General features: G+C 40.4%; 4 protein-coding genes across 4 annotated transcripts; 2 read left to right on the top strand and 2 right to left on the bottom strand.

Moving 5' to 3' along the window:
* Nucleotides 1-71: 71 nt before the first annotated feature.
* LOC129588548 (leucine-rich repeat-containing G-protein coupled receptor 4-like) lies at nt 72-2,541 on the bottom strand. The gene is made up of 3 exons (XM_055482824.1): nt 1,793-2,541; nt 762-1,430; nt 72-471 (listed from the first exon to the last, which is right to left on the bottom strand). The coding sequence occupies exons 1-3, from the start codon at nt 2,354-2,356 to the stop codon at nt 133-135; spliced, it is 1,572 nt and encodes a 523-aa protein (XP_055338799.1). The 5' UTR covers nt 2,357-2,541; the 3' UTR covers nt 72-132.
* Nucleotides 2,542-3,357: 816 nt separating this feature from the next.
* LOC129588547 (uncharacterized) lies at nt 3,358-6,271 on the top strand. Its single transcript, XM_055482823.1, has 10 exons — nt 3,358-3,519; nt 3,600-3,692; nt 3,880-4,015; nt 4,115-4,343; nt 4,420-4,645; nt 4,746-4,877; nt 4,956-5,170; nt 5,277-5,457; nt 5,746-6,026; nt 6,116-6,271. Exons 1-10 carry the CDS (start codon nt 3,435-3,437, stop codon nt 6,161-6,163), a joined length of 1,626 nt encoding a protein of 541 aa, XP_055338798.1. The 5' UTR covers nt 3,358-3,434; the 3' UTR covers nt 6,164-6,271.
* A 1,654-nt stretch (nt 6,272-7,925) lies between these two features.
* Nucleotides 7,926-14,335, top strand: LOC129588524 (mucin-2-like). Its single transcript, XM_055482775.1, has 14 exons — nt 7,926-8,245; nt 8,401-8,511; nt 8,860-9,013; nt 9,140-9,380; nt 9,509-9,737; nt 10,077-10,111; nt 10,198-10,233; nt 10,922-11,776; nt 11,870-11,914; nt 12,276-12,378; nt 12,746-12,924; nt 13,022-13,211; nt 13,566-13,828; nt 13,906-14,335. Exons 1-14 carry the CDS (start codon nt 8,179-8,181, stop codon nt 13,954-13,956), a joined length of 2,559 nt encoding a protein of 852 aa, XP_055338750.1. The 5' UTR covers nt 7,926-8,178; the 3' UTR covers nt 13,957-14,335.
* Nucleotides 14,336-14,622: 287 nt separating this feature from the next.
* Nucleotides 14,623-18,200, bottom strand: LOC129588525 (uncharacterized). Its single transcript, XM_055482776.1, has 12 exons — nt 17,997-18,200; nt 17,638-17,757; nt 17,402-17,534; nt 17,027-17,258; nt 16,857-16,928; nt 16,422-16,581; nt 16,162-16,287; nt 15,999-16,091; nt 15,766-15,908; nt 15,441-15,567; nt 15,145-15,254; nt 14,623-14,864 (listed from the first exon to the last, which is right to left on the bottom strand). The coding sequence occupies exons 1-12, from the start codon at nt 18,055-18,057 to the stop codon at nt 14,691-14,693; spliced, it is 1,551 nt and encodes a 516-aa protein (XP_055338751.1). The 5' UTR covers nt 18,058-18,200; the 3' UTR covers nt 14,623-14,690.
* Between the last annotated feature and the right edge of the window lie 359 nt (nt 18,201-18,559).

Genomic DNA, 18,559 nt, shown 5'->3' with positions numbered 1-18,559 from the left:
TTGCCAAACTACCACAAGGTATCTTTGTACAGCTTACCACTGTTACTAAATAATAACGCCAGAAATGTGAGCAGTGAGCGTCTCTAAATTTTATTCCAGTTCGATAGTTAAACAAGCAGAAAACAAACAAGCTCAGGAAACCGTTACTCTGATATCGTCGATCGTTCTACCTTTAACATTCACTGGGCCAAAACAAACTGGACATCGGTAACCGGCATCCGGACCGCACACGGCCATTCTCCCTGAGGAAGTTCCCACCCAGTTAGCCAGTCCACCGACACTCCAATCACATTCCAGGGGGTTATCGAAAACGCGAAATACTTTCATTTTTGACGAAGTAGCTCGGAAGACATCAACAAAGTAATCAGAAACTTTCTTAAGCTGATTATTGTTTGCATAGAGTTCCCTTAATCCCGGTCTGGCAAGCTGTATTGGTAGAGTTTTGATTTCGTTTTGTGATATATCCAGGACCTAAAAAATACAAAAAAATTAAATCTGATGATGATGTTGCACGCCAATACGTTAACACGTACCAATAAATAGCAACTACATTTCAAAAATTGTAAAATAAACAATACTTACTTTACAGTAATAAACTAACTTTACAAATAAACAATACTTACTTTAGTTCTGTCGTGTTGCATAAGATTTTGAATTAATTTTGCATTAAGGCTATATTAATTTGCATTTGCATTTGCAGTAAGGATTTCCTATAGTATTCTGCTTATGTGCAAAACTCCAAGAAGAGGCCTCTTAATTACCTCCAAATCCGGTAACGCGTTTAAAATTTCTTCATCCAGTTCTTGAAACATATTGTTGGAAACGTTGAGAGACCTGATTTGATGCTTATACGCCAGGAAGTTCTTTGGAAGTCGAGCCAGTCGCATATTGGGCAGGGAAATACCTTTAAGATTGGGCAAGAATTCGAACATTTTTTCCTTCAATGTCAACGGATTTCCGCCGACATCCACCGAGGTAAGATCAGTGGCAATAGGAATGAATGCCGCCCCATCAATGGTCTGCAGATTGTTGGAGGCGATGCTCAAGCTCTTAATCATGGCCCGTTCAAAGAAACTGGCTTGAAGCGGTAGACGAGTGGCCGATAGGTCAAGAAAGTCCAATCGCAGATTTGCTAGGGCACCGGGTTGGATACTCGTCAGGGGATTTCCGGCTAGGATCAGCCGGCGCAAACTTGTTATGAGGTTGAACTGACCGGGACTAATGGTTGTGAAACTGTTGCGTGAAACGTCCAATTCTTCCAGTCGTTTACAGGCGCGCGCGATTCCGTGGTAGGGCAGGCTATTGATGCCGGTCTGCGCTAAACTGGCTCGGCGAAGTCTCGGAGCATCCGGGAACATCAACTCCGGAATGGCGCCTTGTTGACTGCCGGGAATGATGTCGTGGATGGGGTTGCCGCTCAAATCAATTACCTACAAAAACAATCTGTTCAAGTAGTCCTTTTTTGAATTTTCAATATTCAGTCACGCAGTTAACTATGGAAAAAGAGGCAACTCTTCATACGTAAATAATAAATTTTCATTACATTGTAAAAAAAATAACACTGTATTTATTTCCGTATAATTATCACAGTAATAACCAGACACTACTGCTACAAAATTTGTCATGATACATTGTAATGCGTTTTTTCACGACTACAAAAAATACTGCAGTTGAACTACAGAGTACATACTGTTCATATTTATTTGGTATACTTGAATAATCACAAACACCTGCAGGCTACATGAAAGGGCAAGAAATTATAAAACGAAGTTTCGGTTAACCTGGTGTTTACCTCCAAATTCTGCTGGTCCAATAATAATCGGGTTCCAATATTGGCGATTTGATTATTAGATAACGTTAAAACTTGCAAAATTTTCTGATAATTAAAAGTGGCAGAATGTACATCCGTTAGTTGGTTGTAATCAAGATGCAAGTGCGTCAGCTGTGATAAATTTCTGAAATTGTTCTCATGTATGAACATCAGCTTGTTGCCGGTTAGATCCAGAACTTTTAGCGAATGCGACAGATAGAAAAATGTACGATCACCAATACGCTGCAGATCAGTATTTCGAATATGTATTTCCTCCAAGTTTAAATCCTTAAAATGGTCGGCATTCAATAATGTGATGGGATTTGTTGCACCCTTTGGAGCACTGATAGACAGGATCAAAGTGTCCTTATCTAGTTTTTGCGGGTCAAACGCTGGACCAATTGTCAGGCCACCTTTGTCGCAGCGAACCCGTTTCCTTCCTCTGCTATCTGTGTCGCAAGAGCAAGCGGATGGACATTCACCAATAACATAACCCAAAGATAAAACGCAAACTATCAAAGCGGCAAACAACACAATTATCTGCATTTTTAGCAAAAGAACAGTGAACTGAAATGCACAATTCAGTACACAATATAATGCACAATCAAAATAACGCAGTCAACTGCACAATTCTAGCAAATTAAATTTTGCAATGGTAAACGGTGTCAAGTAGGGTTTTAGTGTAGACGCTACAGAACCTTTTCGGACTTGCAAACTAAAAAACGTTGTTGCTGATGACATGTGGGTTTCTGTAGTTAATATTATTGCAGTTATCTTAAAGACCATCGGCGCTTCAATAGTTAATTTTTTCATCAGATATCAGTGATACTATATATGCAACACATTCGCTGCTACTGTTAACTAGATACAAGAGTCTCCTCTGAATTAGTACTATACATTCCTTTTATGTACATCTAAGTTTTCCCTTATCTATACAGTGCACGTTCTTGTTTCTTGTAACACTTTGTCTTTTCTATGTAATATTACTATGCTCATGAAATAGTACACTTTAAAGTTTTTCTCCATTAACCAAAAATCATTGCATACCAATCTATTACATTTTTGTAGTTGCATGCGTCGTTCTACTTAAAAACGAACACTGTATCGTCGCATAAATAAATGAATGAATGCTGCATTCTGTAAATAAATGCACAATTTTGGGATGCAATCAATGCAATTTTGCGATATTTTAAACTTTCACCCGAGGATTTTGATTCGATTGTTTAAAAAAGAAGTGAAAACTGACCGACCGTCGACAAAACTGCTACTCAGACCAGCCACTTTTATAGAAGTATGGGTCTGGCCAAAAATATAACAACATTTTCAGCAAAATTCAGGTTCTCGATGTCTCCAACTCATCGAATAATAATCAGTCCAGCGAATAACCATCCTGCTGACAATGAAATAAATCAACGTTACGTACCTCACATTTTCCAAAATGCTGAACAGCGTACAAGCCTCCTTGTTGTACCGATAATGAGTAAAATTTTATAACTGATTGTGCAAAATTGATGTCTCGGAATTTTTACCAAGTACACTGCATTAAAATTCTTATCGGCAATGCTTTACATATATGCCATGCACCCTGTAAACGTGCGCGGTAAGTGCATCTGGTCAGGGTAAAATGACGATCGGCTTGTTTAGACGAGGGATTTTGAATTTTTTGACACTTCTTGCACTCCACATCCAGAAGAAGGCTCACGGTTCAAGTAAGAGGACAGCGGAGATTTTCGAAAGCAAATTTTGGTGTTCATCCAGAAAGAATAGATATACTGCTGTTGTTCGCTAGGTCATGTGCAAACACGAACTGCTAATCTGGACACCAACTTTTCCATATGGCCCGACGAAACCAACATCCGTTTCTGCATCGACAGTTATTACAGTAAGACATGCCACGCCACAAATTAGGTATCTGTTTCGGAGGTTTAGTCAGAACTTGTATAGCTGAAGTATCAGCGCAATTTTTATTGAAAGGCGCGTTTAACATAAACTGACAAATTATGCGGCACAGCAAGCTATTAAACTGGCTATCCGTAGGTTAATCAATAAACAGTTACTATTTTTGATAGCTGCAACGGAAGCACAGTATATACGGGATGCGGCTACTGAAGTATCAAACAATCTAAACGGTTGCGTGCAATTTAAGGAAATTCAATGCTCGGATACTCTATACAAAATTCACGTGTCACCTTACGACGAAAATGGGTATGCGTGCTCTTTAATCAAACGCCCTAATCAAACGCCGGTGCTTTTTAATCAAACGCCCTAACTGCTTTTATGGTCAAGCAACGGTACGTTTTCTAGAGTGCTCCAAACATTCTGTTATTCGTATCCGGGTCAGAACAACGTGGTCATCAATAAGGGCATAAATGAGCAGCGGATGGTTGTCACTCGGGGTTCGTATGGATGCTTGGACGGGGTCAAACACACCTTAATGCGCTACTTCACAATTGTTCTCGGGAAGCGAAATGAGCACCAGCGTGGCGACAGGGATCAGTACATAACGGTTTCGACTACAAACCTGGGCGTTCCGGTAACATTTTTTACAGCTGCGGAATATTATAGGGATTATTTTACTGTTCGCTTTGTATGAAGCAACTCGGTTTCAGAATGCCTACCGGAAGTATGGCACAAACGAAGCCTACTGGGCACTCTATCCGTATGATTTTTGTTCTATTACGCACAATCAGCCGACGGACTTCGCTCTTCCCGGATCAGTGGCGTTTAGCGTTATTCCCGGTCCTTACAACGTACCCAAACTTAATCAGTTGAGCAACACCGATTGTCAAATTCTTTCCCGGATGTATGGATGCCCTGTTGCTTCGTGTCCCGCTTGTACGTTCCCGTGGGATAATACTTATAAGCATTTCGTATTAATTTTATCGTTCCAGCTGTTGTTCAGAAAACCTTGAAACGAAGTGCAATTTTTGTTTAGTGGATTGTGCTGCACAGCAGCTGCAGCTGGCGTCCACCTGCGATCCCACCACAATGTGTACCGGTTCGCCGGATGAGTCCACTTACCTGATCGGTCCATACCAGTTTTACCAAACTTTCTTACTCTTTAAAGGTTCAGTCTTATTAAAATCGCCTGCCACATCCGAACCTGAATAGTTATTGTTGAAACCGCTGTATTTTCTTCCTGCAGGCGGGTGTGTACTGGAATACACGTATGACTATCTGACCGGGAATTTACTGCGGAATGTGGACAGCAATGGTCAACAAATTTCTCCACAAGCGACATCGACATACTTCCATTTTCCTGGTGGTCCAACATTTACGCCGCCCATCGTTGACCTGGCTTACATGACATATAACCCGGCTACGGGCGGCAATTCGTATATGATAAACGTGGTTAATCGGGTACGCAAATAAGCGCCTGCATGTGCGCAGTTGGGCGAGTTTTAATTGCTCCGTAGGGACCGGATGCAGTTGTTAACAAACTAATGTAAAACGCTTTATTCCCCAGCAAACAGGAAAACAGCTGACATGCCCGTCAAATGGAGCATTCTCTTCTGGCGCGTTGGCCGTGGACTGTCCAACGGCCGCTACGACTTCGGGGTCGGCCGTTCCGTTGAGCAAAGCCACCAGTGCTTCGTCACAACAGTTTCAGGGTGTTCCTCTGACTTTGTACCAATACGTTGTGCTTCGTAAGTATGAAAAATTTTTGGCGAGAGTTGTTTTTCATTCATGTGGGTGGCTTAAAAATTGTCAATGTTTGGAGCACGGTAATCCGCGGCAGTGGGAGCGAAAAGGAGTTGTGTGTTGGTGTTGGCATAGCATGTACTTTTGTATATATACATTATCGGGACTATCATCAGTGAAATCGGGCGATACTTTATAAGCAGGCATGCACAAGTGGAAAATAAAATAAGCATTTCAAGATATTTTAATTGTCTGCCAATTAATATTTCTTGGTTGATTATGGACTTATTTAGCGGGCGATACTGAAATCGGCTTGATGGACGCCACCTTTACAACGTTATACTCCCAAACAACAAACTTTTTGGCCGGACAGAGCAGCATTGTGAAGATAACCGCGATCCAGATTATGCAGGATGAGAAAGATCCACAGCAAAACGTACGCTTTGGTATATTCGGCGTGGGTGCAGACGGTGTCACACCGTACTTTGGTTATGTGAACATGTTGGTTACCGCAGTTGAAACATTGAGTTTATCTGATCCGGTGGTTTTGCCCGCTCCTAATCCTGGAGAAAGGGTAAGCATGTTTAAAACGCTAGCATAGTTTTGTTACTTTTATGCGTTAAATTGACTACGATAACTATTGGTATTCGCTAAATTTTTCAGTGGGTTGCGGAGCCAAAGCTTCTGAGGACCGTTCTCCAAGGATGTTAAAAAACTGCATTAAAAATACGAGGTGTTTTTCTACTATAGTTACTCTGTTGTTAACAGTCAAGTGAACTGATAATTATTATTTGTGGTAATCTCTAATAAAGCTCAGTACGAAAAACAGTATGATGCATATGGCTTGCGAGATTTATCACTACTCGAAGTATAACTGAAGCTTTAAAAGCATGCAGTAAAACATGTGCATTGGCATAATATTACTAAATACTAGTTTAGTACTATAGTAATGTTATGGTATCGGCCGTCAAAAAAGCCATATACCCGTAGTTATTGAAACTGGTTAACGCGATCGTTTTATCCAGAAACGTATGAAAACGCTTTCAGTTTACTACGCTCGCTTAAACGGCTGTTCACGAAATGATTACCGTTAGTATAATATTTATACAGTATGCGGAAGTGGCTCCTATTTTATCAGCGAAATCCAGAATTGAAGCGTTTAAATTAGTAACCCGTGAAGCGGCACTGGATAGCATTTTCGGCGCACGCTATGTTCAGTGTCTGTATCAGTATCTGTCTAAATGTTTTAGAGCATACAGGTTGACATTAATTTTTCTCGGCATATAATTATCACAAGAATGACAAAGGTTTTTGAACGCTAGGTTTTGGTATTTCGGACTACCTTCTTAATTTACTGGTTGCTCTCCCGTCTGCTCAAGCACGCATTGATAACTTTTTGGGCAATTTCCCTATTTCAAAAAATCCCTGTGGAAAAAAATCAGATGTTGCTCTCAGAGGTAGTAAAACACCCAAACAATTTTGCGTGTAAGTAATGTACTTTTTCTGTAAACGCATTATGCACTGTAATAATTATACTCGTACAGTACAAAATACTTGTAATAAATATATCAACTCGGACGCAGTATAAACAAAACTAGCGGAGCTAATTCCGGTTAAGACAGCGGAGTTGGATGAAAGGCGGATTGGTGAGATGCGGTTGGGCGCCGGTGGGGCGTTTGGGCTGTGGTCAGCTGTAGCACTGTATGTTATGGATAGTATCATGGAAAGTTTGTGTATGTAGTTGTGCGATTGATGTAGCTGAGTGCCGAGTCTGAAAGTTAATTCTGTGGCTGCTCGAATTGTGTTTGTAATAAATATATCAACTCGGACGCAGTATAACTGTATAATTATGTAGTAGTTATGTACTGTATTACTTATACGTTTGCAATTGTAAACCAGGGGAAATTAGTTATAGGCTTATAGGAATAAATGTGTGTTCCATAACCGTATTTAAAGTTATTAATAACTCGCAATTCTTCCAAAAACTACCGGTTAGTGACACCGGTAACTGGTAAGGCAAATTAGGGATAGCCCGGAAAACTCAAAATAATTTTCTTTGGAAACCGGAAAACTCAAAAATGTCCTTTACTACCATATAAGCTGAAACATGGTTGTTGTAAAGAAGCGAGCAGATTGTATTTTTATAGAAACTGTTGAGTTCTTTATGCTTTAAAGTTAGTGTGCCGCAACTCAAACCAGTTAGGCAGTACATACATGCATGTTGTAATGCAAATTAATGGTACGAGTACAAAGTAGCTATCAGCTAGACTTACCGGCCATCAGATCTACGGGTTATAGAACCTGAACTTGGCCATGAAATGACGTAAAACGTTTTCGTGCATCCGAATAGTTGTGATAATTCAAAATTAAAAAACGTCGACAAGCAACCATGAAATTTATAAACAGAAAATCAGCAAAACCTGGAATATAATTGGCAACTGTTACAGCCGACTCGGATGCGCTTCTTCACAGACCCCACTTGTTTTAGGCTGAACAAAACACGTTCTTGTTTCAGACCTGGATAGACGTCAGCGTGCAGCGTTGGGTCCCTTTGTCATTAATTAGTATAGAGGTTTCAATGCCCTTAACGGTATAGCTGCATTACCAACACCGGAATACCATACTGGCTGCCAAAAAAATATAATACCGCTGAAAAAAAAAACGGGAAAATTAGTATAACTGGAATTTCATCCCTCGTTATTAAGCACTGACATCACTGCGTTATCATGGAGTGGACATTCATATTTGCAACACTGCTAGCGATTTTCACGCTAACCTCCGTAATGGCAAACGGTAAGTAATCACAAATTTGACGTAATTAAGTACCACAGATTAAGAGATTTCAAGAAGATACGAGTGAACAAATCACCAGCAAGGCTTAAGTGTTTAATTAAACTGACAGATCGGTAACAGATTCCCATATTAATTTAGTTAACTCGTGTTTTCAGAAAGGGCGCACCGATCGGTGCATCAAACTCGAACCTTCAACAGGGACACGGGGTACTCAAAATGGCCGAATCCGAGTAGCATCTATTATTACATGGAATTAAACGCTTACTGTGAGTTCTCACTTAAACTTTCATTTGATGAAACCTTGTACGGACTACAGTAGACATATTTAGAGCAGAATGTACACAATACAGACTTACTTTTCATGCAGATCCTTTAATAAAGTTTAATTAGCTTTATGGTCTTAACTACCAAAAACGTTACAGACACAGATATTTTGTTATCAAAAGTTTTCCAATGAATTTCATGTTTTGCATGAACTGTCTACCTGTTACTGATGCATGACCTGAGTCCTTAGTCACCTTACTAGTAAACCTGTTAGCTGTGCTGTCGATCCAACGTTATTCAACGTTACACAACGAAATCATTTTTACAAAATGCATGGTTCTCTTCTGCAGCTCTCCTTGAGCAGAAATACATAACAGATGCAATGGATCAATTTGCTCTTGATATGCAAAACTGCATTAGATTCGTACCGATTGCTACATCCGACTCCAACTTTAATTCTATGTATAAAATACGGATTACACCTTACACCTACGACTCCAGTGGGTAAGTAATTCCGTAAGTAGGTTCGTTTAATATTATGTAAATCGTCCATAAAATGTACCGATCTGTTACTTCTTATGTGAAAATTACTAAAACGATTAAATGGCTGCTGCAATACCACTCTTGCAGAAACCAAGTTCTCCAATCTGTTTGTTCATCATTCCCGGGGTTGAGCAACGCCATCGTTAATACGAACGGCAAGGAACAGCCCATGTATATTACGAGAGGTCAATATGGATGTCTGGATGGCTCGAAACACAATATTATGAAATACCTTGCCATTGTCACGCAAAAACGTAACGAGCATCAGAGGGGAGACCGCGATTCATTTATCACGGTTGACACAACTAAGCTGAATTCTCAGCTAACGGTTAGAGCTTTTTATAACTTTATCGTTCGCTTTTAGGCAAAAACAAGATTTTTAAGGCTTTTGCAAAGTCTTTCAAGATCGCTGACCGTTTGTTAAATAGCGCATGGTAAACTGCATGCTTTTTTTAGGCTGCATACCGGCTTTTCAACACAAGCGAAGCGTACTGGGACTTGTATCCTTATGATTACTGTTCTATCACCCACAATCAGTTCAGCGATTACGCTGCAGTTCCCGGGACGGCAGCATTCGCGGTTAAGAATGCACCGAACGGAATCCCGAAATGGGAGCATCTTAGCACCACAGACTGCCTAATTCTAAACACGATCTACCGATGCCCAGCTACTACATGCGTAAATTGTAAGCAGATCTGTAATTTTAAGCACTATATAATTACTATCATAGTGCACCGAAACCGATTTACCCGAAATGAATGAAATTGGTTCGTCAGCGAGTATACGACTATTTCCAGGTTGATGTTTCCTAATTTCTGAAAAAACTTTACTACTTTTTAATACGCTAACAACTGTCCTCCTTTTGCACAGCGAAATTAATCGTCGAACTTTATGATGCAGTGGCGTATACATATACACTATGATTATGACGCATACGCGTAATGCGTATCTAGATCTCTGCCCGACTTTTGCGAAATAAGCAGTAATGTGTATCAACTAATAAAAATTTCATTTTTTTCAATAGACGATTGCAACGCAGCAATGGCGAGCGCTGCCGGGGTAAGTTTTGTTAAAACCGCTTGATATAATTATATATATTTACGGTTAAAAGATTTGCACCGGTATAACGTTATGTATTTTTGTAGGCTACCACGACCACTACGACGACGACAACTACAACGGTAAGAACAATTACAATGATTTGGTTTAAGGCTGTTCTTGTACGAGTACAGTACTTCCAAAGAGGGCGCGCCAAAGGCATTCGCAGTGCACTTGTGCTATTGGTTATAGGGTACAGTACGGTCACTAATTTTTTGTAACCTTTTGCTCAAATTTTAATGTAAATCCCAGCTCACACGGGACAATAATTTTGTGATATTAATAAGGGCTACGAATTCTTAGTACAAAGCGAGGTCACAGACCAGGCCAAAACTGTACTCAAGGGGTATCTTTCTGTATACTGTAAGTATACAAGAAAAACAAAACCTGAAATCCACTATACAGTACATTTGTTGAATGCGGCTAATACTGAAGCAAAACTCTGCAAGCGTCAATCCTACGATATTTAAAATAAAGCAATAAAACAAAATGCAAACAACTTGGCTCTTCGTTCTTTGTGCAAGCCCGCATCGATCGACCGACTGCAGTTTCGCTAAGTGCTCTAAAACGTTTGAAAATATTAAAGTGCATGGAACTGCAGCTCAAAGGTCACCTGGCAAAATTTACATTCTCACACGTGCTTATACGTGACGTATGTAATACAGGTATAATGCACTGGAGGCAAATGCATATGGGTGATATCTTGGCGCGCCCTTGTATGCTGTCATTGTTGTACTGCTTTTCCATCTAACCAAGCGGTGTCTTGCACAGAGAACTACGACACCAAGCACCACAACACGCACTTCAACACCCACAACAACAACTAGAACCACAACCACTCCGACAACCACAAGCACCACAACTACTCCCACTACAACTACACGAACTACCACACCCACCACCACCACCACATCCACCACGCCGACGACAACTACCACCACGACTCCGACGACAACGACAACCACGTCTACTACGACGACTCCAACGACAACCACAACTACTCCCACTACTACTACCACGACCACCACACCGACGACCACCACAACAACCTCCACGACAACAACTACCACCACACCCACCACTACTACCACCACGACTCCGACGACGACCACGACCACTCCGACAACTACCACCACCACTACCACAACGCCGACAACCACAACTACCACCACGCCGACGACTACAACAACAACTCCCACAACGACTACTACCACTACGCCCACAACGACTACCACCACGACGCCGACGACAACAACAGCAACTACCACTCCAACAACGACAACTACCACTACGCCCACAACCACTACCACCACGACGCCGACGACGACAACGACCCCGCCGACCACTACTACCACAACGCCAACAACAACAACCACCACCACCACACCCACTACCACTACTACCACAACGACTCCTACGACGACAACTACTACACCGACAACCACAACAACTACACCGACTACTACAACCACAACAACTACAACCCCAACGACGACGACAACCACGCCCACTACGACTACCACGACCCCAACCACCACCACTACTACAACTACGCCGACGACAACAACTACCACTCCAACGACGACGACGACTACCACCCCGACGACTACCACAACCACGCCTACAGTAAGTCGTGTGGCGCATGCCGTGAGATGTTGGTGATAACCGTAAGACGTTGTAGCATCTCTTTGCGGGGTTAACGATATTTTGTTTTCGTAGACGACCACCACCACCACAACTACCACCACCACGACATCTACCACAGTAATACTGTTCTCTTCAAAGCAGATATTAGAATTACTGTGCGAACGCAAGTGAGACACATTCGTCCACAACGGATTGTCTAAAAATTCGCAACCGTGACGGTAGCCAGTCTCTCAAAAAGCATCCGGAGTTTGGACAGGGCATTATCAAGGGCTTAGGGATTGTTAAGAATGAGTCCTCAGTGCGGCAGTGCCTACCGCAAACTTAAGACTTACGATTATTTTTATACACATGAATTCCGCTCTACTCTTATACATAAGGTTTTTAGCGCACTTATACCGATACAAGCACAGTTGTACGAGTAGAGTTCGTCGTAACCGTGTAGATAAAACTAACATTAATTGTAAATTTACTTGCACAGACTAACCCATGTCCCCTAAGCCGATTTTGCACAACTGCGCCGGATGAATCCGGAGCTTTTAGTGGACCATATTCAACTGAACAAGTGTTCACCATGTATTCAGGTATGCAACTGAAATAGGGATTCGCGCTACATAATTATTGACATTAAAATATTTTGCCTCTGAAGTCTTCTGGTTAACAAAATAGGCGCAAAACTGTTTCATCAGCTTCAAATCCGTGTTGATACCGAAAACTTGTGTGATCCCGCCGATAAACTTATAAATTTTTCGAAATAAAAATGGATAGTTTAAAGGATTTAAGGTTACAAGTACTGTACTTATAAGTACTTCAGTAGTCTATATATTGTCTACGTGACTCTACAACTGCAATTTACCTAGAACTAGATCTGTGTAACACCGGCACTTGAAATTCTTGCAGAAATAATTATGTACGTGACTGCAGTTTACTGAGTAGTCTCTTTTACCGTAGGTCAGTGCCAACTGCAGTACACGATTAGCGTTAGTGGACAAATAATCCCGTCTGGAAATCCGACATTAATCACTACTGCTACCAAAATTTCATCCACAAACCCGCCGCCAGTCGATTTGGACTACATTTCCAATCTCGACCAAAACACTGGCGAATATACTATGAGCATGTTGAATAAGGTACTAGTTTGAACAACTAATTGATTGTAATGCACTTAACATTCCTTTTTTTCCGTCTGACTATGTGTGTACGTAAGCAGCATACCATAATTTACAGGGATCCGGTCAGGAAGTTGACTGCTCGCCAGTTTTCGGCGGGAATCCTGTAGCTCTGCAAACTGACCCTACCTGCACCGGCCCGTCGGCGACGTCATTGCCAACCTCTGTGTACCCGTCGGTTACAAGCCAAACGGATTATCTGGTACCAAACGGACCGCCTTTTCCAGTTCCACATTTGGCTGTCGATGGTACTGAAATTAACTGCGTAAAAAATGACTTTTTAAGGAGATTTTTCGAATACACCTCACTTGTATATGGTTACATGCGACACTATGAAATAAACTGCAAATTTATTTTTTTATAATTAATCGTGTTAAGCTTTGTAACCAAGAAAAAATAAAATCTTTAATTACAAAGTTTTTTTCAATTGTTAAGCATTTTGTCTCCTTTTTCAGTATGCAGTTGTGAAGACTTTGGCCTAATTATAAATGTCTAAATTTTAATCCACTTAATTCCCTCGTATTAAATCTCCATATATTTTTTCCTTGTGAGTTATATTGTTGACAGAAATGTGTTCATATCCTTACTACTTCTAATCACAGGTACTCAAATGGGTTTGGCATTGTGGGACACCACCTATTCCACCCGCTACTTTACCGACACCACCACCCTTAACGCACAAAGCGTGATACTAAAGGTTACTGCTATCCAGTACTTTCAAGATCTGATAACCTTTACGGGTGATAAAATTGCGGTGTTCGGCGTTGGTTCGGACGGTACAACGCCTTACGTTGGATTTTTGGATGCTACCGGCTTACCGCAGAGTGTAACTCCTGCGCCTACAACCTATGACTCACCCCTGACGGTAATTGAAAACACTGTCACGCGTACGCTGATTTCCGGATTCTAATAACTAATTAATGTAATTAAAATATTTTACAGTGGACTCCCGCGACTCCAGTTAAACTCAACACTGTCATGCAAGGCTGTTAGCCTATCATCCGTTTTCTGTCACGCTCAAGCAGTGGAACCACCGGATATTTAGTAATACAGTAATATCTGATCTGCAAATTACAAGCTGAATTAAGATGCAGTTTGGACATACTCTGGGTTACGAAACAAAAAAGAACATTTTCAAATGAATCGGGTCTATTGAACCAGGGTCTCCGGGTGCTGTATAAAATGTCTCGTCAAAATTGTAGAATATTGTGATTACGTAAGGTCATGTCATTTATTAGTTATCATATCTCTCAGCGCGTGATCGCAAGTGAAATGGTGAAATACAGAAATACACAATTTGTTTGATTTTTATTGGTCTGGGACGAAATGAATGTGCAGTCTGCTCATGAAATTTTAGTTTACAAGCTTCGAACAATTGAAATATTTTGTTTTATGACTGGTTTTCTTTTTGGATTCTTTCAGACAGTTTTGCAATTTATTACTTCCCAACTCGTTCCAGTTTTAATTTATACGTATTTAAAAAATGAAAACTATTCGCATCGTCTATTACGGCTTTGGGTATGAGGAATGGAAAAATTACATGGCATGATGAAAGCATATGCATGCATGACACCAGATTCGCTTATGTACGTACATTACTACTAATATTTGTTTCGGTCATTTTTTTAATGAAACCGCCTGATACAAAGGCCACCGAAGGAACATGCAAATTTATTCCCAGCGCAAATTTACACGATGGCTTAAGACATTTAGAAATTGATGAATCGTTACAAACCCGACGCTTTTGACGAACATTGTAATGCTTGAGATAACAAGATGCCATTATTTGAAGCATCAAAAGCATCGTTAGCATTTTCAGATTTTTTAAGAATGAGCAAGACTTGTGCGGAATTGGAATCCATGCCAATAATATTCACAAAGTTTGTACCGTTTCCTTTTACCTAGAATCATGGAATCAAGCTTTTACTGTAATTAAACATACCACAGCAATGGCTACAAAGATAAAAGCGACGTTACAATGTTACAAAGTAAGGCTTAATTTAAGTCCCCAACCTTACCACAGATAAGTAACTCATATATATATATGAGTAATAATTCAGTTTAAGCGTCCGCTTTGAGTTTTTGAATTGTTGAGTTTTTAACTGGATCGTGAAGGGTCGAATAGGTATAGAGACTATAGACCACAGAGCAACCAAAAATTAAGTAACAAACTGATCTTACCAGATACGCCGCAGTCCAAGCACCTGTGATAGAGCACACATCAGGACAGTTAATAAAAAACTGAGGAGTTGGCATTTGGGTCATGACGTTGACATATTGCCGCGATTCTCCTAAAATAAACCGACGCTTTTAATTAAGTACGATATTACAGTAGTCACACTGTTAACTGTTTACTTCAGTCGCGACAAAATATTCATTACGTAGTATATCATTAATTTTGTTTGCCATCGTTCACTGCTAAAAATTCTTGATTTAGCAACGATACGTTTTTCAACTTCGATGACATAGTGGCTTACTGTTATATCGGTAGGATGTGTAAGGTCCTTGTGGTGAATCCGCCCATTCAAATTCCAAATCGTCGTTATCTTTTTTTACGGTTGCACGAATACAGCCATTGCCGGAGCAAGCGTATTGAGTTCCTGCCTGTTGCAATAGATAATAAAAAATTATATTGTATGCCGCAGATTAAGGCTTCATAATATTCCGGTTTGTTAACGGTTATCCAATATCAAGTATGCGCTTTACATGCAAAAAAAGTATGCCCCTGCATAAGCAAGCTAAAAAGCCACCAACATACGTGGATTTGTTATATACAATTAAAAATTTATTTTTATAGTTTGCCTTTGTCAGGACATTGGTAATGTGAGTGTACTGATCTGTCCACACAGCTGCAACTGGTCCGATAACATTCGGCAAAACCATCTCGATTCTTATAGATTTTCCAATAATCTTGTTTGTTCCATCAATCTCAACTGCACAATTCCCTAAAATCGTTTGTGAACAGGGTCAGCAAGTGCTACTTCGGTGTATACGTATGTACTACAAAATGTCGTGTGCCACAGATCACCGTGTACCTGAAAACAAGAAGTATTTGTCGTTATAAAGAATTGAGGCTTCGTCAAGTATCGGTGGTGGATCTGCACAGAAGTCAACGGAGCACAGCACATCTGAAAGTATACACTTTAAATTACTTGTTAAGTACGAAGCGGGGCTTGCAATAGATATTAATTCTTCTGCCTGGTAATTCTGTTGTCGTCGGTGTTGCGGTTGTTGTCGTTACAGCCGTAGTAACATAAGTGGAAGCGGTGCTGACAGTAGGAGGAGGGATAGTCGTGGCTGGGCAGACCTGGGCGCTGCAGTTTACTATACAAAAGAGCAGGTCAATCCGCACAATAATTAATTATTTGTTTATTTAAGCACTAATTGTAAATAATGCTTGCCCATTTCCGATTCGCTTGAATACGTAAATGGGTTTAAAACCTCGCGCACAGACTTACACGTAGCGCACATGTAGGGATCGCAGTTGTACAATGTGCTAAGGATTCTGCAGTCCGTATTGCTAATGGTTTCCAGTGGCGGTATGCATCCCGGCAGCGTGTTCGGACGAATTCTAAAGGCCAGTGTCCCTGGATTTGCGTAATCACCAGGTTGATTATGCTAAAAACGTGAAAAATTAAAAGTGCTACTGAAGTTTATTGCACATCTTTTCCGTAATTTCATACAACTGCTCCATTTTGAAAGAAAGGTCAGCTTTATCAGTCGTAAACATACAGCCACTAGCGGTACAATGCTTGACAACGATACCGTTGACGTAAACGAAATTACTCTTCTTTCAAAAGTTCCACTCGCTTTGAAGAAGTTTGGTAAAGAGCGCGTGGTCCAGACAGTTACAATTAGGTAAGCCATAGATGATAAATAAATCTTATACTCACCGTAATACTGCAGAAATCATAAGGGAAGTTTTCCCAGTATGCCTCCTGTGATACATACAGCCGGTACGCGGCCTACAAAATCGACAGAAAAAAAAACTAAAAACTGCAAGGACATACGTCAAAGATCATAATTATGCCGATTTTGAATTTCTGAGTATATCAGTTCTCACCGGTATTAGCAAATTATCATTTAGTAGTTCGATATATTTGTCACGATCCCCACGCTGATGTTCGTTGCGTAGTCCAAGTAGAATGGCTAACATTTTTAATACACATCGCGGTTGCATAGAGCAGTTAAGCGAATCTCGTGCTATCGACATGATCTGCTCGGGTGCGTTGTTTTGATATGGTTTCACATTCAATCCCGGATAGCTGAAAGATACCGTCTGGGGATCGCTTCCGCTGCAATTAGAAACATTAATTTCTAATTTTGATTACCGCTAATCCGAGAATTTCTGACTATGCCTTTAATTGATTCCTTTATTTGAAATGTGCTTGCACTTCCATTATCAATCTTTGAAATTAAGGAAATAGGTTGAACTTACGGTCCACCTTTTAGCGGTGTGAATCGGACCTTAAACTTTGAGTCCGAGCAGTTAACAGGTGTCCACTTTATGCAGTACATGGCCTTTTTCATGATGCTGATGGCTTTGTTTATGACATCCACTTCCGCAGCAGCTACAACAACAATATTGACAATGAGCCGCGTAATTAGAAAGGCCTGCACATTCTTTCGGATGACCGTATATGAACTGAAATATCAATCTAAAATTGTGCATACTGTAATTCGCGTCCAGGCAATAGGGAACACCGGCTACTTTGTTCCATTTTCCAAACTGATCGTCTACGTTGGATGTACGAAGCGTGCCATGCCCCGGAAGTCTCCCTTTTGTTAATGATTCTACAATAAGGAGAACGAAAAACTAATCCGTTGTCCCCAGTGATAGATAGCAAACCACTCGAGAAAATAATTCCCTGGATATTAACACGTAAGTTCTTTCAAAACATCGATCAGTAAGAAAACAAGCCCAGGCGTCGCATGAAGGCATGAGCACTGCATTCAGCAATATCAAATATGGATCGGTAATGTAATTACTAATCATGGTTGAACTGCATTTCTATACTAATAACCTCCGCTACCTGAAAAACAGTCCGTGAATGCGATGATGATAAAGATTTGAAGCTGTTGTAGGTTGTTCATAGTAAAGATTTGTTACTATCGGGAGTCGAATTCCAGGGTCATGGTGGTTAAGGAAAATTTAAAACAGGTAACAGAAGGCAGCACCATGCAGGTCTCCAAACTTTATTATAAATCGCATAGGTTGACAAAATTGTACCCTAATGCATGCTTACGTGTTCGTGAACAACTAATAAACTTTAAACCACACCTAAGAATTGTGAATGCCATCTTTGATGAGGCCAGCTTTCACCGGTTAGTAGTTACTGCGGCTAAAAAGGAAAAAAACCTCAACATAAATATGGTGCAGGATTAATTAAAACAGTACGTAATGTAAATTATCTCTCGTATAATAATTATTGTTATAGTACAGAGTCTGCATTATTGTGTTTGTGCATTTCTCTTTACCAGTTGATTATTATACAGTCTAGTATAGACCTATCTCAATAAATTTTCTTGATCCAGTTCCCGAGTAAAACAGTTTGTTAGAAAAACGTTAGTTAAACGTTAGTCAAACGTTATTTAA

This window comes from Paramacrobiotus metropolitanus, unplaced genomic scaffold (genome assembly GCF_019649055.1).
Source record: "Paramacrobiotus metropolitanus isolate TYO unplaced genomic scaffold, Prichtersi_v1.0 Parri_scaffold0000030, whole genome shotgun sequence".
In the NCBI taxonomy this organism is placed as follows: Eukaryota; Metazoa; Tardigrada; class Eutardigrada; order Parachela; family Macrobiotidae; genus Paramacrobiotus; species Paramacrobiotus metropolitanus.
Note: the sequence above shows the minus strand (reverse complement) of the source record. Positions and strands in the feature narration are given on the sequence as shown.